Genomic DNA, 23,146 nt, shown 5'->3' with positions numbered 1-23,146 from the left:
AAGGATTTTAACTCTTGATTTTCTCTCTGGTCACAAAGTACTACAACCTGAATGGGAAGCTCCCCCACATCACCTTTGAATATACCATCCCCCGCACACCTGATGACATCACCGCTGCAGAAATCCTCACTACAGGAAATGTGAACCTCACTTATAGTGGGGTGAACGGGGATGTGATAGCGACCAATCACAGCAGAGGGAGCGGGACATCTGTCAATCACCAATCAGATGTTCAGCTGCAGGAACAGGAAGAGGAGGAGGAAGTGTGGGAGATCAGGACCCCCAGCCCCCCTCCTCCTGCTGCCATCCTGCTGTACAGAGCTGCTGATGTCACCAGTCATGTGTTCAGGCATAATGATGTGGAGGAGCCAGGACCCCCAGCACCCTCTGGATACCGTGAGTCACACACACACACACACACACACACACACACACACACACACACACACACACACACACACACACACACATTGTGTTCTAATAGTTTAACCCTTTATTTATTTATTTGGAATACTTGAATTGTCCCTGGGGGAAAAAAAGTCTGATATTTGTATAAACCTTTGTTTAAAGGTTAAACAAAAAACAATAGAATAAAATATAAATTAGTTTTATTTATAATATAAGAAGTCAAAAGTAAAACATCTGCTATAAAAGATATAATGAAACCAAAAAACAACATTATATAAACATATCACGTTAGAGTGAAAATGTGAACATTGATGTATTGTCATAACATGCTTATCTATTCAAATAAAATATGCAGGATGGTAATCAGAAAACCAGCTTTGTCAGGGTCGGATTGAAGGAGTTCCACAATTGAACGTGGCTTTGGATTCATATTATTTTTCTTTTAAAAAAACACTTTTTTGATATAGTTGTGACCATGTGTTTTTTTTAATGATTATATAATTCAAATAAAACTCTTTGGTGGACAAACTATGTTTCCTTCTGTGTGCTGCTTGCTCTTGATATCTCTTGGTTGACATAAAAGCCAAAATGATGATAAGGAAATATGGCTACTACAGTCAGTCTACAATTCAGGAAAATTCTCAAGTACATTTGAAAAGGTTGCTAAAACATTATATGAGCATTACAGAGTACAATGTAACTGTGCCTGTGGTTTGGCCTTGTGATGATGGCTAAAATGTGATGACCATTTTTGTTTCACTTCGTATACCATTGTTCATATGTTGAAATGAGCTGTTCTATTTTGCTTTTAGTTTTGTTTAATGTTTGTTGTGTGTGTGAGGACCCCAGGAAGAATAGCCAACGCTTATGCTCGTGCTAATGGGGATCCTAATAAAGAATAAGTCCTTGCCAATGACAGAGGAGAGCACGATTTCTGACAGATTTGGAAACATAGTTATCCTCCCTCATGCTTTAAGAAACAAATCCCTTTACACGTGGCTGTCTGTCCGTCTGACATTATTGTTCTGTATGTATTTGATATATTTCTCTCTGTTGATTTTTTTGTACATTAAGGAAGTTCCTCCAACTCGATTGACGAGCCCTCCGCTGCAGATGACAACACTCTGGTGCTGCCTTTCCCTGGTAGGAGACACTGATGAAGGTTTTTCTATATAAAGCTCAGAAAAAAATTAAGAGACCACTTCCGCGTTATCAGTTTCTCCGGTTTTACTTTTTATAGACATGTCTTTGAGTTAAATTCATTTTATTTTGATTTTATTGTATTCTGTAAACTACTGACAACATTTCTCTGTGTTGGAATTCAACAGACACTGGAATGGCTGCCATACATGTAGAGATAAAGATTTAACAAAAAATGTGGATATATATATATATATACATATACAGCGGGTAAAATAAGTATGGAACACGTCACTATTTTTTCTCAGTAAATATATTTCTAAAGGTGCTGTTGACGTGACATTTTCATCAGATGTCGGTAACAACTCATGCAATCCACACACGCAAAGAAATCAAACCATAGATGTCCATAAATTAAGTTATTTGTATTAAAATGGAATGACACAGGGAAAAAGTATTGAACACATGAAGAAAGGGAGGTGCAAAAAAGGCATGGAAAGCCAAGACACCAGCTGAAATCCATCAGTAGTTAGAAAGCAATCCTGCCTCTCAGTGCAAGTTAATATCACGCAACACTCCATTGCTAAAGAAAGAGCATGTTGAAGCCCGTTCAAAGTTTGCTGCACAACATTTAGACAAGCCTGTGAAATACTGGGAGAATATAGTCTGCTCAGATTGAACACAATTGAACTCTTTGGATGCCATAATACACACCATGTTTGGAGGTCAAATGGCACTGCACATCACCCCAGAAACACCAAACCAACGGGGAAGTTTTGAGGGGGGAACATCATGGTGTGGGGCTGTTTTTCAGCATACAGCACTGGCACACTTCATATCATTGAAGGAAGGATGAATGGAAAAATGTACAGAGACATTCTTGATAAAAATCTGCTGCCATCTACCAGGATGATGAAGATGAAACGAGGGTGGACATTTCAGTAAGACAATGATCCCAAACACACAGCCAAGGAAACTCTCAATCGGTTTCAGAGGAAGAAAATAAAGCTGCTAGAATGGCCCAGCCAATCACCTGACTTGAATCCAATAGAAAATCTATGGAAAGAAGTAAAGATCAGAGTTCATAGAAGAGGCCCACGGTCCTTCAAGACTTGAAGACGGTTTGTGTGGATGAATGGGCCAAAATCACACCTGAGCATGAGACTACTTTCTCCATACAGGAGGCGTCTTGAAGCTGTCATTACCAACGGTGGCTTTTGTGCGAAGTATTAAATACATTTCAGTAAGCGTGTTCAATACTTTTCCCTGTGTCATTCCATTTTAATACACATAACTTAATTTATGGACATCTATGGTTTAATTTCTTTGCAGGTGTGGATTGCATGGGTTGTTACCGACATCCGATGAACATTTCATTTCAATAGCACCTTTAGAAATATATTTACTGAGAAAAATACTGACGTGTTCAATACTTATTTACCCGCTGTATATATACATACAGCTCCGGAAAAAATGAAGAGAGCACTCAAATTTCTTCTTAAATCTTTATCTCTACATGTATGGCAGCCATTCCAGTGTTTGTTGAATTCCAACACAGATAGTTTATAAAATACAATAAAAAAACTCAAAGACATATCTATAAATAATAAAACAAGAGAAAATGAAAATGCTGAAGTGGTCTCTTAATTTCCGGGGTTGTATGTATATATTATAAGATTACTTTTGAGAGACTGAGCCCCAACAGTCAAAATAAAAACTTTGTTAAGGGTTAGAAATACAATGTCATGTTATGATACAAAGGGACATTTCTACTGGAAATATTTGCATATTTTCATTTATACCTTTGCCACTTTTTTATTGAAAGATGTAGAGTTCAGCCAAGTAAAGCAAAAATGAAAAAAATAATAAATAGTCATTAAAGAACGAAGCAAACATTCCAAAATGTAGAAACACAAATGTAGAAGAAAAATAAAATAAAAGCATTTAAAAAAAGATGTATCTGAATAATATCCTGGATTTCTTTTGCAATAATCTCCTCCTTCTGCGTGTCCTCTGCAGCGCTGCCAGAAGACGCCCCCTTTCTGCTGCTGGAGGACTTGCACTACAACCAGACACACTTACACACACACTCCCTCACTCAGTCAAACACACACTCTGTTGATCACACACTCACTGATCCACTCTCACTAGCACAAACAGACACACATTCAGACATGCTCACAGACACACACTCTGTCACACACACAGAGAGAGAAAGTGGCACACACACTGGCCTCCTGGTGCAGCTGCAGCAGGGGCCCGCCGTCCAGGCTGCCAACACTGAGAGGTACGAGCTAATAGGTATCCGTGCTATAGGAGCAAATATAACATGTTATAGCAATAATAGATCAATATAAGATAAGAAAATACATGATATATCATTTTGTAAGTCATTAGGAGCAGTCCTGTCCAAGACCTGGTATCTTAATGGCTGTGTACAGGCTTGCCTGCATTTTAAGGGCTTCACAATTAATTGACATTTTACATTAATTGTTATATGGCCTGGTGCAATATTCAAATTGCAGGACACACAATATGTTTTTAAGACTTTATATGTGTACATACTATTTTTATTTAAATATACTGGCCCACAAATCCTATTCTATGGTGTAAAGAAATCATAATTGTTTGGTACAGATTTTCTTTAAATATTCAGATCATGATACTTTAAAGAGGCCTTTTGGGGGGTTTTCCCTTTATTTAGGTTTTAGTGCATGTAAATGGTCTGCAGTGGCTAAAATATCTGAATCGCCTCCATAAGACTCCTTTGTTTACTTCCGTTTAATAGTGACATCAATATGTAACACTTGCGCTTCTATTGGCTAGCGCTCCAACAAATTTTACGTGATAGGCTAGGGGCGGGTCATCTCTAAGTGGTTGAACAATCCCAACAGAGTCGGCCAGCTAACCAATCAGAGCAGACTGGGCTCTGGTTTCAGACAGAGGGTGAAAAGAGGTGCTGCAGCACAGGCAGTGTGAGAAACATAAAGAGCTTTCTGAACATTAAAGCATGGAGACATGTCCCAGGAGAGACATTAAATACAGTTGATGTATGAACCTGAAGATGAGCATTAAAGGGCCCCTTTGATATATTTTTCAATGATCATGAGAATAATGATGCAAAAATGATGATCTATCCATTCAATATTAATCATACTGCAATATCAGTCAAAATAATTGCCATTTGTTATTTTTTCCAAATAGTGTGACCCTACTACCCTGTACTCCAGTAGTTTCACTCACTGTTAGATAACTGAATGAACTCACAGCATGATCAGTTGTATCGTATATAAAGGAAGTACGATGATGTGTCTGTGTCTCTGCAGTAATGACTTTGATGTGGGTCTGGAGCCTGACATCAGTCTGGCTGACATGTACCGCTGGAAGGTTTCTGCTTATGCTCCCTGCAGCTCCACCTGTACAACAGGTACACACACTCACAACATGCAACTACACACACTCATTCTTTGTTTTGACAATGTAGCTGTTGAAAGCTTGTGCACCCTAGTTAAAGAAAATATACGTATGTGATTGGATGGTGCTGGAGGTTTCATATTGCACCTCAGAGAACCAGAGACATGTCATTTAATGCAGGTAACCACGGCAATACTTCACAATGCATTACTCTCTGCAGTGAGGGATGACTAATGTTAACGGGCACAGATCCTGCTAAAGGTTCATACTATTGTGTGTGTGTATTCCCAGGTATCACCACCAGCTATGCCCTGTGTGTGCGGTATGACGGCAGTGAGGTGGACGACAGTTACTGTGACTCTCTGACCAGACCTGAGCCCACACATGAGTTCTGCACCGGGAAGGAGTGTCCTCCAAGGTACCGTCTGTCTGTCTGTTTGTCCGTCTGTCCGTCCGTCCGTCCGTCTTGCTGTTTGTCCTAAGACCTTGGGAAAGTTTTATTTCCAAAATGGGAATAAAAACATAGTTTGCTCAGGAGAGATCACAGACCTGGATACATTATGCACTATTATTATTTAATCTTGATTTATTCAAGTAGTCTGATTGAGATAACAACTCTATTTAGCAGGAGAAACCTGAGAACAAGAAACACTTGTAATAACAGAAACAACATTTATACACCATAACTAACAAAAGCAAGTAAAAAACTTTAGATCGTGTTCATGTGTTACTTACCACTTACCACTAGATTCAAAATATAGCAACAAATGGTAAATGGACTGTACTTATATAGCGCTTTATCCAGTCTTTCTGACCCCTCAAAGCGCTTTACATACTACATGTCATTCACCCCATTCATACAGAGCAGTACACTTCTGCTCTAGGGAACTACCTTTCACACACATTCATACACCGTTGGTCATGCCATCGAGATCAAATCGGAGTTAAGTATCTTGCCCAAGGATACATCGACATGTTGACTGCTCGGGCTGGGATCGAACCCACAACCCACTTCTGGTTGAAAGACGATCCGCAATATCTCGCAGCCACTGTCGCCCTATATGACCCCAAATGACTCCTTGTCTGTAATAAGTTTGAATACAGAGGACGATGATGGGTCCACAATATATCATCATTTATAAAGTGTAACGCTCCATGACTCACAGTGTTCACCCTGACAGTTCACAGACATGGAGGATCACTGGGAAACAGTTTGACGCTTGAAAGAGGACAGGCATCCTTTATTTTCATACAACAAGCCTATTTTGATGTTTTAGTTTTTGAGTAAAATGTTGAAAATGAATCTTTAATTGACAGTATTTGTGTAAATTATGTCAGTGTCATTTAAAGTTTTGATGGCAGAAAAGTCAGTGGCAGAGAATACATGTTTTGGGGGCACAGAACATTGTACAATCAGCTCAAATACAGGACGGTTAATATCTGGATTAGGATCTGACCATAGACATTAACATATACAACCTACTGTAGAGCAGTAGTTTATCTGGCATTCTACACTAAATCAAGACAGTAGAATTAGGAATGACCTCTCTTGATGTGATTTTATTCACTGTGTTAAACACCCCCCAGGTGGGAGACCAGTGGGTGGAGTGAGTGCTCCCGGACGTGTGGCGAGGGCGTTCAGTATCGGACGGTGCGCTGCTGGAAGATGCTGTCGCCTGGACTCGACTCGTCCGTCTACGACTCCCTGTGTTTGTCACATGACCTCCACAAACCGGCCAATAGGAAGGTCTGCCACGGCCAGAGCTGCGGCCCCCAGTGGGAGGTGTCCGAGTGGACAGAGGTAACACTCCCAGCCATTGATACCGTCAGGAATTACGATGTCAGAAAGACCTTACAAATCCCAGTGTGAAATATTTTTATGTGACAGTTGTTCCATTTTAGATTGAATTAAAAAATATATAAATAAAATCAAGTGTATTAATGAATATAACTTAAGATAAGATAAACCTTTATTGATCCCTATAGGAAACTTCAGGTGTTTAATCAGCACCAGGAAAAAAGATACACAGTATAGGACAGGTTGGTGTTCACACAAGGAAAAATTAGAATAACAAATAAAAATATAAGACAAAATAAGATACAAACGTTAACAAAGTAAAGTCAAATGTTCAATAAATCATAATAAATGAACATAATATTAGATAAACATAGGACATCATTTGCCAGCTTGTTAGCTCAGAGTGCCTGACACAAAATGTGATATTGTTTAACTCATTTTGTAGAGGAGGCAGCCCATATACTGTAGCTGGATCGGATTCAGTCTACAATCTGAGCTACTGCCTGGGACACATGTCTCCCCCTCTGTCTCTCCCTTCCAACTGTGTCTCTCAAAGAAAGCCACTGATAGCTCCAAAACAATCTTATATTATTGTGGTGAAAGCAGCAAACAACATCAAGCAGCAACCACGGAAGAACTACCAGTGTGCGCTGCATTGAACATGTAGCTTCAAAGACTTTCACAATAGTATCAAAAAAGTGTATAACACAAAAAGTAATAACTAACTGAAAATATGACTGATAACTTTGCTGCAGCTGAAAACTTTCTCCTGAAGCTGAAGCTGCATGGAATGAAATCTAAGAACTACAACTAAAAGAACAACATTATAATCATGGCATCCATCCATTTATTAATCTTAAATCACTGGGAGAGCCAAATACAGCTCAAAGGTTTGCACACACAGGATCTGTAATCTTTCAAACGTGGTGCTGGCTCTTCAGGATCTCCACACAGAGGGAGGCAGCCTCACCCTTTGCTGCTTTCAAACTTTCACTAAACTAAAATATTTTTGCAGCAGTATTCTGCATGTCTGACTGTGTTCTTCAGTCAGTGGGATCTCCTGTTAGCATCCTGCGGCTCTGACAGAGAGAGACGGTGCTATAATTACCAGACAGCTGCTGGAGATTTAGCGCTGAGTTTAGACTGTGGTAACATAATGCAGACAGCTGAGGGACTTAGAGTATTGATCTTTGCACCTGTGTGTGTGTGTGTGTGTGTGTGTGTGTGTGTGTGTGTGTGTGTGTGTGTGTGTGTGTGTGTGTGTGTGTGTGTGTGTGTGTGTGTGTGTGTGTGTGTGTGTGTGTGTGTGTGTGTGTCAGTGCTCAGCGCGCTGTGGCTCACGGGCCGTTCGCACTCGGGAGGTGCGCTGCTCCATGGAGATGAGACTGTGTAACAAGTCCTCTCAGCCAATAGAAAGTGAGGAATGTGAAGCCCCACCCTGCGACAGAAGATGGACCTTCTCCGACTGGGGGCCTGTGAATTTAACAACACGCACATGCTGAACACTAACACGCCACACACTCCCCTTAATATTTAGTTCACTTCCCAAATGTTTGCATTTTAATAAAAAAGAGTGTGTGTGTGTGTGTGTGTGTGTGTGTGTGTGTGTGTGTGTGTGTGTGTGTGTGTGTGTGTGTGTGTGTGTGTGTGTGTGTGTGTGTGTGTGTGTGTGTGTGTGCCAGTGCTCCGGTGTGTGTGGAGAGGGGAGGATGGCGCGCGCGGTGACGTGTCGATCGTCGGAGGGGGTGGTGATGTCAGAGGAGCAGTGTGACCAATCACTGCGCCCCCTGGCCATATATCCCTGTGGAGACAGAGACTGCGCCCCCCACTGGGTGGAACAGGAATGGCAACAGGTACAACATTCTGTACACCTGCAGCTTCAGCAAAAAAAAGTTGTTGTTTTCAAAAGATTAAAGTCATATGAAACTCATCACATTAGCGTAAGTCACTTTGGATAAAAGTGACAGCTAAACGAAATGTATTTAATCAGCAAAACATTGTGTGTGTGTGTGTGTGTGTGTGTGTGTGTGTGTGTGTGTGTGTGTGTGTGTGTGTGTGTGTGTGTACGTCAGTGTAATGCTACATGTGGTCGTGGGGTGCGGCAGCGGCAGGTGGTGTGTGCCGGGCTGGAGGCTGGTGTGTTCAAAGAGTCTCCAGACAGCAGCTGTGAGCAGAGCAGCAGACCGGAGAGCAGCTCCTCCTGCTTCCAGAGACCCTGCTCCAAGTGGTTCACCACGTCCTGGTCCCAGGTAACTGTCCAGCTGGCCCAGACCAGATTCCTGTTCCTTCATACATCTCAAATTAAAACAGAGAACAAGAAATTCACTTCAGGTCAAACCTTTATGCCCATATTTTAAGGATTCAAGGAGGTAAAAAAGTACCATAATAAAAATGAAATACTATAAAATAAATAATGATCCCTCTCAGGAAAATAAGGAAGACAAAATGAATAAATACAATAAAATATAAAAACCTATAAAATAAATAAAACAATAAAGAAACCAAATAAATAAATAAAAACTAAATACATAATAAGAGAAATGAAGATTTAAAGGTAATGTCGCTAATAAAACTATAAAACAAATATTAATAATAAAATCCCATAAAACTTATAAAATAAATAAAACTATATAAACATAATAATGATCCAAAGACCATTTAAAAGGGGTTTGTCGCTAATAAGAAGCAAATCTAAAAAGATGTGTGTTCAGCTGTCCACAGCTGCAGAGGTGTCTTTGAGCAAGGCACTGGACCCCCAGTTCCTAAACTTTGCAGACCATGCTTAGTATTATTATTAAAGTAGGTCCATCTGTATTAAAGTGAAGTTTAATCATGAATCAAATGTGGAGGTAAATCCAGAGTCCTGTCCCCTCCGCCCCTCAGTGCAGTAAGACCTGTGGGAGTGGCGTCCAGGTTCGGGAGGTAAAGTGTTACCAGGGGGAGGAGCTTGTAACCAGGGGCCACAGCTGCGATTCGGCCCTCAGGCCAGAAGCCAGGCAGAGCTGTGAGATCCAGAGCTGTCTGACGGAGGCTCCAGGTACACACACACACACACACACACACACACACACACACACACATTTAGTAATGCAACAAGCTTTCCATTCCAAATCAACTCCCAGACGCGTCACAGGGGGAAAGTGTTTTCCTGCACAGCCTGGTGAGTTACACTGTTTCCTTTTCACCAGACGTGTTGTGTCTCCTGTGTGTTTGTGCAGTGGCGGCCCCCGCAGCAGTGGTAGAAGACTCCTGCCAAGACAAGCCGACAGCCAACTGTGCCCTGGTCCTGAAGGTGAAGCTGTGCTCCCACTGGTACTACAGAAAGGCCTGCTGCCAGTCCTGCAGGGGCCCCCGACCCTGAGGCCAGATATCCCATTACACTCACACTGGTGCTACACAAAAGCCTGCTGCTAGCAAGGAAAGGCCCTCCCACACGCATTTACCCGTGTATCTCCTGTCAATGTCACACCTGTTACTCTTCATCCTGTTTCCTGCTTCTGTATCATCACTACTACAGAACACGTGCAGTAACTGAAAAAGGTTCCTGCTCAGCCTGACAGAGGCAGTGTGATACTAAATCTGTTCCTCCTGTCCAGAGAATGTGGAAACTGATACACTCATTGACTTTAATCTGAAACAGAAAGAGCAAACCACATCCTTCCATTTCTTCTTCACCCCTGTTCGTCTCGCTGTCACTCTCTACATCTTACGGACTAAAAACATCTCCACACTTTCTCCATCACCGCAAGTAGCCCCCATCCCACTTCAACGGGGTGCTGTGTAGTAAATGTAGCCACTCCTTCAGGTGCTCTGTCCCCCCGAGAGCCATGAGGCACAGACTGGACCGGGACACACCTTGTTTTGTGAGAAACAGCACAGCCTAATGCCCCGGTGTTACTCTAACTTTACTGTAGCTCCTTTTAGATGTTATTTTTTTGTACCAGCTGATCCATGTGTCAGTGCCTAAATCTTCACACTATTCTTTCCACATACGCAGCAGAGCTCTACGGTGCAGCAGGTGCAAACACGCTACAACATCCCAAAACACTTGACTTATGAGAAACGTGGTGCAACATTAGAAACAATGCAACTGTGCACAAGTTGACGTTCAGGAATAATAAAGTTGGCCAACTGTCTGTTATCAGAGTGTTTTGCCAGTGTATTTGAAATGAGTAAGTTAGTTATTTTTGCTAGCTAGCTTACAGCAGATCTGCAATAATATCAGAAGGACTCATGTGACCACATTGTTAAAATAAGCCAATAAAACTTTCATTTTAGTTAGTCAACAACAGTGACAGTTGGTAAACGTTATAATCTCTGAACATCACCAAGCACTCCAGTCAGAGGTGTGTGCATCACTTTTTAGTATCCCCTTTTTTCCGTTGTGTTTTGAACTTCTTTTAAAAATTGGCTTTGTTCCAACAATTTTTTGGCACAATTGTAGGGGTTTTGCATGTTTGTTTGAACTGTAGCGCGTTTCTTTTAATGGAAGTGGTTTGGGCCGTTGTAGCACATTTGCATCTGTCGGCCACCGTAGGAATACTCTTGGATGTGGGAAAAGTGATACAGTTTGCAGTGCAAAAAATGAAAGTTGCTGTGAAAAGCAGCCGGTGCAGCAACACCTGCTCTCCTCCTGTAGACCTCTCCAGAATGAAATGAAAGCACGTCACTGGAGACGAGTAGAAGAAGAAACAGAGAGCTGCAGAGCGCTTTGTGATCTGATCTCTGTGCTTGATGTTGTCTCAGAGCCGCTCATGAGGCTCACTGTATCACATAAAGAATAAACCTTGAGCTGTGTTCTGTGTGGACTCCTGCTTGCTGCTCTTCTTGGTGATGTAAAAAACATAGCAAAGAAATCTTCAGGCAGTCATTTAAAGAATATGGAGGGCCATAGGCGGTTCTAGGGGGGAGGCCAACAGGGGCCAGTGCCCTTATAACACTGATCTGGACCCCCGTTCAAAAGAAAAATCTATAAGAATACAAATTGTGATAGCAAAGACTGCTGTAACCAGGGCCGAAGTTAACAGGCGTGTTTGTTTTTTTATCATATTATTTAAATTAAGTTAGTGAAACAAATTCTGTCAGTCAAACAAAAGCTAATATTAAGAAATACAATTAAAACTAAGTCTGGCTGCATAAATCATGCAAAAACAGTAAATCAACCCGTGCAAATGCCCTAGCACGGCCCAACATTAACATTAGGAGAAACGCCATGCAGCTTCAGAAACAATGTGGATTTAGAAACACAAATCTACCAAACACATGCAGATAAAGTAACATTTCTACCAATTTGACGAAACATGCGCAGCTTAAACAAAATCTTCCAAGAAGCTCAAAACAACGGAGATGGGGAGCAGACAGCTGGGAGCAGAGCGCTTATTGATGTTTGGGAATTACAAAGTTGACCAACTTTCACTGTTGTTGGAAACTTACCTCAATGTAGCTTTTATTGCCATCGCATGATTCCATTATTAGTGCAGATCTGCTGTAAGCTAGCTAGCTAACATAGCTAACCTAGTCATTTCAAATATACTGATATAGGCTACTGTATATCAATATATCAATATATATATATATACATATACTGTATATATATATATATATATATACAGTATATGTATATATATATATATACATATACTGTATATCAATATATCAATATATCAATATATCAATATATATATATATTGATATATTGATATACAGTATATATATATATATATATATATACCGTTTTGTATCTACAGCGTTTAATTTATGCAGCTTTCAGTAAAGGCTGAGTTGTGAAGTTGGTGAAGATGTTTCTTTAATTGTGTTTTGGTACATCTCAGTTTTGTTACTTTTGAAGATGTTAGGGCCACTGTAATGCCTGCATGGGTCGGCCACCGTAGGGGCCACAAAGACTGAGCTGTAACCTGGGCAACAAAAAATAAGTAACTAAATCACATTTTAACTAAGTCATGAGCCAATTTTTGATGCTAAAACCAATGCTCTCAATGCTCTTCTGTTACAGACTCATAACATAACATCTTACCGATAAAAGGAAGATATGTAAGATGTTATTTGACGAGTCTGTAACAGAAGAGCATTGATGTGGAACATGATCGGTAATCCTCTGTGTGTGTGTGTGTGTGTGTGTGTGTGTGTGTGTGTGTGTGTGTGTGTGTGTGTGTGTGTGTGTGTGTGTGTGTGTGTGTGTGTGTGTGTGTGTGTGTGTGTGTGTGTGTGTGTGTGTGTGCGTGTGTGTGTGTGCGTGTGTGAGATTCATAATTTACCCCGGTGATGTTTACCGTGCCCTGTGAATTTTGTCACGGTTACAAGAGATCCCGCGGGAAGTCTCTGAGGTGAGAAACGATTACAAACCTGCTCGACAGGTCCTCCTCCGAAGAGCTCCACAGACTCTCAGGGATCTGAGCTCCAGCATCGCACTGTGACCGGCATCACAAAACTCTACTGGAGGTGTGTGCAGCTGTGTGCGTGTCTGCAGGGTAAGACTTCCAGCTCCAGAGACCAGGTGAGTACAGATGTTGAGACGTTTGCAGGGATAAATCGTACCACTATGATATGAGATGTTAGAGAAAGTTTGATTTATATTTCCTGAGTACAATGTATATTCAGAGGATGCTAACAGCGTGTTAGCAGCATACGTGTGTCAACACTTTTATTAATTTTAATATAAACTGTCCAAGTTCACGTGAAGTGAACCCATTATAGGTTTGACAATGACATTTTGCTAATATTTACACATCACAGGAATTAAAAGCAAGAATGTTATGAACTATGACTCCTATACGTTTATCTCAGGTTTTATCCAACTACAGGTTAACCCTGAACCTGTATGACAATTGCTATCAGACATTTTAAAAACTTTAAAATTGATGATTTAACAAACTGCTATTACAATTACAAAAGTCATGTATTAACACAAAAATAGCAAAAAAAAGTACAAGTACAAATCCTATTTAAATGTTGTATTAGAAATGCAAGTTGGTCACCAAGAAGTATAGGGACAAGAGGAAAAGGGCTCTTTAGAGGGTGTTTAGAGCTATTTGATGTTTAAATATTATTTGAAACCACTTACACACCAACAATATTCTGTATTACTTTAAACACTCTAAATGACCAAACCAACACTGCATGTCAGCATAGTGTGTGTCAGTGCCGCTGCTAGCCATTTTGGTGCCCTAAGCATAATTCCTTCATGATGCCCTCCCCCCCCCCCCCCCCAATAAAAAAACATTATGAGTTGTGATGAGTGAGTGGGGAGGGGAGGGGGGGAGGGGAGAGGGGGGCACCATCGGTACCTTTGAGTAGTATGCCTAAAAAGTGCCTCATATTTCTGTAGTCTACTGAAATAATTTCGGCCTTATAATTATTATGACGATTTTTCATTAGGCTATTTTTGGTGGTGCCCCCTCGACACTTGGTGCCCTACGCACAGCGCGTAATGCGCGTTATGGGAGCGGCGGCACTGGTGTGTGTACCAGAGTCTGCTGCAGAACACGAGTCAGCGCACTGTTAATGAAAGGCAAAGTAGCACGGTGATGTCCAAATAAATGTTAAATGGACTTTATTTATAAAGTGTCTTTAAGTCTTCAAACACTCAAATCAGTCATAATCTGTGTAGGAGCCAAAACGCTTCTTTAGCTTGGGTTTATATTTCTATTCTCTGCATTATTTGTTAACACTGCTCTCATTTCTTATCTGAGATTTTCGGTAATGTTCACCTGGGAGTGGCTCACGGTATGTAACGCACCTGTTGTATGTCGGGGTGGTGTGGGTTTTAGCTTACACACATCGTCCTGCCTTAGCTATTGTTCTTTTGCTTTCTTCATTAATCGTCCTGAACAGGCAAGTCTTTCAGAAGAGGTGATATCATCATCAACATAGAGGCAGGTAACCGCAGCTCTCTAACGGGACCAGCGGGACTCCAGGTTTAGCTGTGACTCAGAGCCCTCTCTCCTCTGCCTGAGAGTGTCTGCTCTGTAGTTACCAGACCCTGACACTGAAGAGACAGACAGACTCAATGGAAGCACGATAAAACAGGACTATAGCGACTTCCGGAAATAAATTAAGTCGCTGAGAGGCTTAGGTCGCAATTGTCAAAATATGAATTGCTGAGATCAAAAATACGGTGAAAAATAATGTCATTTAATGACCAATTAGATGGTTGTACAACGTAGACCAAAACATTATAATAATAACCAAAGCAATCGCAAAGTTAAATTCAACGACCCTGTCACCCTCTCTTGCACACACACAGGGACACTGATCTGTCCCCCCCATTTATATTAAAAATATATTCAATTTTTAAAAATCATTTGTTCACATGATCGTTGTAATTAAATCATATTATACATATATCATGCATACTTACATGGTATTATATTTGATCTTGAAACAGTTAATATTTGAGCTTATGCTTAATGTTACTTATGATTGTAAAACACATAGTAGCTAAATATCGGGACAATCATTTCTCTCAGTTTCGTCCCCCCCATTTCAAAAATCTCACCTGCGCCCCTGCACACACACACACACACACACAGTGGTGGGCCGTCAGGGCCAGCAAGGCCTTCTCTGCTGGCCTAAACATCATCAGAATATAAATTAAATTTTGATATATTTTTTCCACAAATACGTATTAAATTATTCCCCATAGTCTATTCTCTTCATTTTATAGCGTTCGTCTTGGCTGCGCTGCTTCCAGCCTCAGAACGAGATTTGGGGGGCTGGCCTTTATGTTAGAGCTTTTATCCAATCATATTTCAGCCATAATGTGTTGCTAGGGTCAAAGAAATCTGCCCTTAGGCCTTCAGAATCAACAGTGCGGGCGGCTGTAGCTTAAAGTGAACGCAAACAAAATTGTGGCGTTAACCAATCAGATTTCGAGGTGGCGACAACGGGCCAGCTAGCAGGCGTACGCTAACGTTAGCACGTGCACATCTTCTGATTGGATATGCACTATTGAGAGGCAGAGCTAGGCAGTAGGCAGAGCCATACAGTCTATGGGCAAAGCTAGCAAACAGAACTAGAACTTGAGCGAGCTAATTTGTGTAGATTTCTACAAGCTATTTTTTTCAACCCACAATGGCTGAAGGAGGAGAAGAGATCAATTTGGTCGAAGATATAATTACAACGCCATTTTCAAAACGAACTTTTCTAGTAAAGCTACACATCTTGAAAAGGGAACGACCAACTCCAACGCTAGCGAGCCTAGCACAGCAGGGAAACTACGAGCGGTACCCCTGGCTCACAGCCTCCGAGAGGCACTGCAAATTGTACTGCCGGGAATGCCTGGTATTTGCAACTGATCGGTAAACAGGAACTTTCATTTATGGGACACGATGAAAGCGCCGAGTCCAGAAACAGAGGAAACTACGTGGAGCTTCTTTCTTTTCTTGCTGAGAACAACACAGATTTGCATTACCACCTGTACACAAACAACATGTTTACTGGGACGTCAGGCAAAATACAAAACGACCTGATTTATGCTATTGCTGAAGTGATGGGAGAAGAGATCAAAATGAAGATTAAAAAAGCACCCTTTGTCGCTGTTATGGTGGACGAGACGTCAGATGTGGGTAATGTAGCACAGCTGGCACTTGTTCTGCGTTATGTGACAGACACAGGTGTCAAGGAGCGGTTTGTCAGATAATCTGATTAATTAAGTTAACTGTAAATGCTGATGTATTGATTATAAATGCTTCAGAAATATTCATATAACTCTGTTGTACTTGACTATGTTAATGTGATGCAACGCCCGGTTATACTGCGTTTCTGTCTAAATGTATAGTTTCTAGAGCCATGGCGTCATAATGATGGTATTAAGAGGTGGAATAATTCAGGTAGGACTGTGTAGGACATCACTGAAGGCCTAGGTGTGAAATGCACGGCCCGCCACTGCACACACACACACACACACACACACACACACACACACACACACACACACACACACACACACACACACACACACACACACACCTCACGCAGGTAAACAGGAGATTATACTTCCTATGAGTGCCGCCAATATCCCTGTGACACAAACAAACCAACCCATTGCGGTCACACAATAAGATCTTATAATAATACAAACCATCACCCAAATATAAACTAGTACAAGCCTTATGTGTTTTAAAACAAAAACCATCAACTGTGTAAATTTAATACAATGACCATCAGCGATTTGTGAGTGTTGAAGGAAAGAGAAGGACCTCTGTGAATATAGTTTGATATGGATTTTTGAAGTTGTTCCTTGAGGAGTGTTTGGATTCTGTGGCAGTGATGGAGTCTAGATGAGATGTCTGTGTGTGTTCCAGGTGGGAGCCATGCTGTGGTTCTTAACAGCGGTGTGTGTGGCGTGTGTTCAGCAGTGTGTGTGTTACCCTGATGGCTCAGTGCTGCCAGCCTGTGGCAACATGCTGCCTGAACACCCCCCCTTCACCCCCGCCACCAGCAGCCCCCCCTACACTGTGTCTGTGGACAGTGCCGCCTACAAACCTGGAGGTCTCCTCATAGGTACTACGCCCGAGTACACCCTGCAGGGAGGAGGAGGGGGGGACTTTACCATTTCATATGATACTGTATATATTATATTACATCATGTGTATTATGTTTAACATTTAGGAATATTCTGCACCATCTCCTCCTGGCTCTCTGCTTTTCTCCTACAGTCAGAGTGATGCTGCCAGGGGCCCTTTGGCCCTTTGGCCCTGTGGATAAATAATAATCGAGCTAACTCATCATGATCAAGAAGAGCAATGTTTTCTATATGCACAACAACCCCCCCCCCCCCCCCCCCCCAAGACAGTGCCCCCTTTAGTACATTCTTAAATGTAATTATACTATACTTTATGTTATCTATATAAAACTTATTTTTTTAAATAAATAAGCACATTTTTACTGAAATAAAGTGAGTTTAAAAGCATTATAAATAAATGGTCAATTAAGTTTAAACTACATTTAAGTTGAATAGTTATTTTACTGATAAAAAACAATGAAATTAGAATCTTTTTCTATGAGTTTCTTTGGAAGTTTATTATTGCACTACATTATAGTTTCTGATCTCTAAGCGTTTAACACTGTATGAGAAAAATGTTTTAATAGAAACCATGTATTATGGGTCTGCTGACACGTGGGTTAAAGTGCAATCTCCACGGTGATGCTGATAGCGGAGTTGTGAGCAGGTCATGCCGTTAGAGAAGCCTCCAGCACCACGTGACGTAGCTGTGACAGGTCCTCTATCAGGCTCATGTTCAGGTTCATATCAGTATTTTGTGTCTCTCCTGGGACACGTCTCCATGCTTTAATGTTCAGAAAGCTCTTTATTTCTCTCATACTGCCTGTGCTGCAGCACCTCTTTTCTCCCTCTGTCTGAAACCAGAGCCCAGTCTGCTCTGATTGGTTAGCTGGCCGGCTCTGTTGTTCTGTCCCTCTGGAGGGAACACAGGGATTTCATCCTCTGCAGACCATTTACATGCGCAAAGACCTATAGAACACACTACAGGATTCTTGGTGATCATTTCTTTACTGCCCCCCCCCACACACTCTTCCTCTGTTTACTGTGTAACAGTTTACAGGTCAAAGGTCATGTTAAGAGGAACTTCATTTGTCCTCAGTCCCCCTATTCTCAGTGAACACATTCCTAATTAATATTTTGGGACATTTGTTTTCACTTCATTTGAATTTTCAATAATTTGTACAGGTCTTTTCTCCTCCACCCTCCTCTCCCTTACCTAAGCTAGCCTCTCAGCAGTTCACTCTTGCTAACCTGACTGCCTTCCCCTTTTCCCTTCTCCGCGTTTCCCCCTCAGTGACGGTGGAGGTGAAGAACAGCTCCACATACTTCGAGGGATTCCTGCTACAGGCCCGCAGCAGGGGGAGCAATGGTAAACATGAGAGGAGGAACAAACCCCTTCAGACCTCAAATATGTTGCTTTGTCCTTTAGAATAACATGCTGTGTCAAACAGCTGAACTAAAGTATAGCTATTGATTCAATTGACTTTCACTGAGGAGTATCAATAGCACTGTGGTGTGAGTGTGCAACACATCAGGAAGTGTTTTATGTTTCTTTGTGCTTCCAGCAGTGCTGGTTCCTGTGGGGTGGTTCACCAACATCAACAGCAGCATGTTCACCTCACTGTCCTGCAGCAACCTGCAGGTACGACCATGTTTCTATGCTGACTGAATGAAGAAACAGAACTGAAAAAATAAATGACGCCATTACCAAGGATGTATTGATCAACATGAATAATTACTATGATTTTATGAAATGATTTGAACCGATAACAATATAAATAACTAGGCTTACACATCTATTACTGTGCATATCACCATCAAACATGTAGAATTAAACAAAATAAATAGTTCATTCTGACAATGAATACCAGCTAATGAGTAGCCTCTCTGGGGCTGAGCTTCCTGTGAGACCGCTGTCAATCAACGGGGTATGTTTTGTTCCTGGAAAATGCTGCATATAATTCATTAAATGTTCAATGATTGCTCAGTTTTCATTGTCATTTCAGGATGGCTTCTGTCTTTATGTACTGACAAGATTTCTATAACTTTTTTTGAGTTTGATATCAAACAATGAGGGTTTTAATAGAAGTTTTGTGTGTGTGTGTGTGTGTGTGTACAGAACTCGGCTGTCAGTCAGGCGTCAAATGTCAAGAAGAAGAAAGTACAACTGACCTGGGAGGCTCCTAGCAACAGTAACTATGGAGACATCTACTTTAGGTAGAAACACACACACACACACACACACACACGAGCTTTTATCATAGATGTGGTCATTAGTGGTACTGCAGCCTCAAATCTGTCAGCAGAAATGGATCTTAATTGAGCAGTGCAGGAATGAGTCCTAATATCCAGAAATGAGTTAGCAGTTAAGCACTTCTGGTTCATCGTGACAAAATCACTATTTTTTAAAAAGTCATTACGGTAAGATGCTTGGAATAAGATTCATGGTTAACATAGTCTTAGAATTGATGTTCTACGACAAAATAGGTCAGTCAGTGCATGCCTGAAGTGTCATAAAAGTGGTGGTTTCTAAATGTCATCGCACCGAGCATTAGCCGCCTTGCTAAGTGGTGCTGCAGTAAAGTCATGTGGCTGGAACACTGCTGATGACCTCTGCTCCTGTTGTTCCCATGGCAGTGCCACTCTGGTCCAGGACTACACCACGTTCTGGGTCCAGCTGAACAGCAGCACTGTGACTCTGGAGCGGGGGAGTAACTCTGCAGCGGGGGTGAGTCTCACTGGGCCAGCTGCAGGTGTGCTGAGGCAGGTGTGTGTGTGTGTGTGTGTGTGTGTGTGCTTCAAAGCTCTACTGACGTTTCTTTCTCTCGGCAGGTGTTTTACTCATCAGCCCTGCTGTTCATCAATCTGCTGAGTCTGTCTGCCTTCTGCTGAAACACACACACAAAAAGAGAGGAGCCATGTCCTGTAACAGTTTATTCAGCATTGCTACTGTAACACTATGCAAACAGGCTTTACAACATTACACACACACACACACACACACACACACACACACACACACACACACTGGTAACAGAGCAGGTACACTCAGTGGGAGGGGGGAAAGGGGGTGTTAATGATCCAGTGAATCCTTTATTGCAGTAGAGTAGCATCAGTACAGTACAGATTGTAAGTGATTGTGATGTGTGTTCTGATTCCTCTGTATTAAATCAGCCACGGCACAGGTTAACGTGTGTTCTAAATGGCACTGTTAATGGCTCGTTAACAGGAACACAACTCTAAATAACAGCTTACAGCTCTTTGATGTGAACCTTTTTTAGACAATATAATCCCTTGGTTTAGACGTTTTACAAAGAAACGGTATGAGAGCTTCAGGAGACGTTAGTACATTTTAACTCACCTAACATACTGTAACAGCCTGTTCAGGCTAGATATGCTACACTTTAAAGACAGAAACATTGACACTGATATGCAAGGATGTCAACACACACAGGGGAGCTCATATACCGCCTCTCCTCATGTGTCTCTGCTCTTTGAGAGTTGGCTCAGCAGGAAGACAGGGGAGAGCTACAGCGTGTTACACAGGGAGACACTGATGTTCATGCACAGAGAGCGGTTTGACTGTTTCTACAGTTAAATATAATATCTTAAGGCTTGCAGGGAAAATGAGGCAAAATGGGGCAATGATGGACAATCATTTGCAAAAAAAGCATTGTTTGATGCTCTAAAGAACACTGGCTGACGGGGCAAACGCTTTAGAACGGCCGAAAACATGTCCATTACGAGAAACGAGCTGCAGCTTCAGAAATAAATACCAAAATACTTGAATGATGCAAATATAAAAACACGTCACCAAGCCCTCCGGTCCCAGCTGTGTGCACCACCTCCGTTGTGTTTTGAGCTTCTTGAAACGTTTTGTTAATGCAGCGCTTTTAGTAAATGCTACGCATGATTCCTCGAGTTGGTGAACATTCTGTAAATACTGCATGTGATGTCAAGTTGGTTTTTCATCTGCATGTTTATTTGTTTTGTGTTTGAGGCTGCAGCTTATTTCTCCGTTTGGGCCATTAAAGCTCATTTGCACCAGTCCGAAACCAAACTGAAGGCATCAGGTTGAGTGGTTTTATTGAAGGAACTGCTTCAGAGATAAAGCTGTAGCCTCTTCTCACAGGTGGAGCTGACTGTGGTTATCATAGGAGAATTCTTCCCATGGGTCAAGGTGCATCAGAGTATAAAATGATATGATATTAAGTACATATCAACACTAAAGTGCTAAACTGTTGTTTGAAATGATGCTGAGCCAGGAATTTCCTGCTTGTATGTCATCGTGGTAAACATGATCCTGAACTAAACTTGATTTAGTCAGGGAGTTAGAAGCAGCCGAGTGAAATGTAATGTGGTAATTGTGCAAACATCAAAGTAAAAGTCTATCTCCAAAATCAGCTGCAGCCACTGACAAAACCTGATCACACGATATGATGTCAGAGGTCCATCACACACTAAGGGCCTGTGTCCACATGGAGCCTTATTCTGAGCGCCAGCGTCTTATTTACTTTGAGTGTATGCCGTCGCATGAGGCCACAAAATATTTCTACGTTTGGAGTAGAAGCTCGGTTTTGGCCATGTCTAAAAGAAGGAAACTATCATAATGAAGACTAAAGAGCTGATTTGATTGGCCAGGTCGACTCCGACTGTTGCTGCCGGTGAGTGTTGTACTTAGTCTCTGTACATGGATCGTCCTCCACACTCTACGGCTGTCAGGCTGAGTAATGAGGCTCACTAATACTAAGTGTGAGAACATCACCTTCTGGCTGCCTGTAATGGTGAAAAAGTGATTTCAAACAAATATATAGTAGCTTCAACAGTGAATTGAAAACAAGTAGGCAAAGCAAGTTTGTCAAACAACAGTGCTGATACACTATCAAGATATCGTTGTCATAGAAACATCAGTGCTGGGAGCATTTTTTGTGGTTGTTGATGAAACGTGGGGACAACGCTTGGCCCAGAAGAAGATGCTATGTGGACACAGGCCCTACTACACACTCTCCATAGGAGTGCGGGGTACGCTGAAACAGGATGTAGCTCCTAGATGACCTTTCATACTGGTAACCCTAACAACAGTGGACTCACACTGAGGACAGAGTGCTGCTGCGTTTGTGTTTCTACTCAAGGCAAGCTCTGTGTTAGAGGGGACTTCCTCCTTCAGTCCCTCTTCAGCACAACTATTCTGCTGCAGGAAGAAGGACTGCTGCCTGACGTTTGGGGGGGGGGGGGGGGCTTCAGAGGTCAAAGAGGACCTCCAGCACGGTGGACAGAGACCAGGCCTGGCTCTCACAGCTGAAGGGACAGAACTGACCATTCTCATTAGTCAGCTCAGGCAGACCCTTCCATGGAGACCTGAGGAGAGAGGGAGAGGTTAAGAGATGAAAACACAACCGTTAATTCAACTACCCATTAGCATACCTTCCATTCATTTAGCATTACCCGTTAGCATACCTTCCATTCATTCAGCATTACCAGTTAGCATACCTTCCATTCATTTAGCATTACCAGTTAGCATACCTTCCATTCATTCAGCATTACCAGTTAGCATACCTTCCATTCATTTAGCATTACCAGTTAGCATACCTTCCATTCATTCAGCATTACCAGTTAGCATACCTTCCATTCATTCAGCATTACCAGTTAGCATACCTTCCATTCATTCAGCATTACCAGTTAGCATACCTTCCATTCATTTAGCATTACCAGTTAGCATACCTTCCATTCATTTAGCATTATCCGTTAGCATAGCTTCCACTCATTAAGCACTAACAGTTAGCATACCTTTAATGTATTCAGCATTAGCCATAAGCATACCTTCCATTCATTCAGTATGCCTTTTAAAAGTCTCTATAAGTGAA

At 41.7% G+C, this 23,146-nt stretch overlaps 3 protein-coding genes across 4 annotated transcripts in view; 2 read left to right on the top strand and 1 right to left on the bottom strand.

Annotated features, from left to right (window-relative positions):
- si:ch211-267e7.3 (ADAMTS-like protein 2) overlaps nucleotides 1-11,454 on the top strand; it is a 39,983-nt gene extending 28,529 nt beyond the window's left edge. The window contains exons 10-20 of the mRNA XM_063886517.1: nucleotides 39-396; nucleotides 1,483-1,540; nucleotides 3,545-3,835; nucleotides 4,875-4,975; nucleotides 5,254-5,380; nucleotides 6,550-6,763; nucleotides 8,080-8,235; nucleotides 8,443-8,613; nucleotides 8,833-9,009; nucleotides 9,644-9,797; nucleotides 9,979-11,454. Of these exons, the coding sequence (XP_063742587.1) occupies nucleotides 39-396; nucleotides 1,483-1,540; nucleotides 3,545-3,835; nucleotides 4,875-4,975; nucleotides 5,254-5,380; nucleotides 6,550-6,763; nucleotides 8,080-8,235; nucleotides 8,443-8,613; nucleotides 8,833-9,009; nucleotides 9,644-9,797; nucleotides 9,979-10,121 (1,950 nt within the window). The 3' untranslated portion in view covers nucleotides 10,122-11,454. The remainder of the gene's footprint in view (nucleotides 1-38; nucleotides 397-1,482; nucleotides 1,541-3,544; nucleotides 3,836-4,874; nucleotides 4,976-5,253; nucleotides 5,381-6,549; nucleotides 6,764-8,079; nucleotides 8,236-8,442; nucleotides 8,614-8,832; nucleotides 9,010-9,643; nucleotides 9,798-9,978) is intronic.
- Nucleotides 11,455-12,860: 1,406 nt separating this feature from the next.
- LOC134865972 (putative ferric-chelate reductase 1) lies at nucleotides 12,861-20,263 on the top strand. Its single transcript, XM_063885844.1, has 8 exons — nucleotides 12,861-12,867; nucleotides 13,135-13,274; nucleotides 17,083-17,281; nucleotides 18,577-18,651; nucleotides 18,848-18,924; nucleotides 19,402-19,499; nucleotides 19,920-20,010; nucleotides 20,115-20,263. The coding sequence occupies exons 1-8, from the start codon at nucleotides 12,861-12,863 to the stop codon at nucleotides 20,172-20,174; spliced, it is 747 nt and encodes a 248-aa protein (XP_063741914.1). The 3' UTR covers nucleotides 20,175-20,263.
- Nucleotides 20,264-20,348: 85 nt separating this feature from the next.
- agla (amylo-alpha-1, 6-glucosidase, 4-alpha-glucanotransferase a) overlaps nucleotides 20,349-23,146 on the bottom strand; it is a 47,430-nt gene continuing 44,632 nt past the window's right edge. For both annotated transcript variants that reach the window (XM_063885651.1, XM_063885650.1), the window contains exon 35: nucleotides 20,349-22,640. In XM_063885651.1, coding sequence (XP_063741721.1) covers nucleotides 22,523-22,640 — 118 coding nt within the window. In that variant the 3' untranslated portion in view covers nucleotides 20,349-22,522. The remainder of the gene's footprint in view (nucleotides 22,641-23,146) is intronic.

The sequence above is a fragment of the Eleginops maclovinus genome, chromosome 6, assembly GCF_036324505.1.
Source record: "Eleginops maclovinus isolate JMC-PN-2008 ecotype Puerto Natales chromosome 6, JC_Emac_rtc_rv5, whole genome shotgun sequence".
Taxonomy (NCBI): domain Eukaryota; kingdom Metazoa; phylum Chordata; class Actinopteri; order Perciformes; family Eleginopidae; genus Eleginops; species Eleginops maclovinus.
The sequence above is the reverse complement of the archived record's forward strand: the minus strand, read 5'-3'. Positions and strand labels throughout refer to the sequence as shown.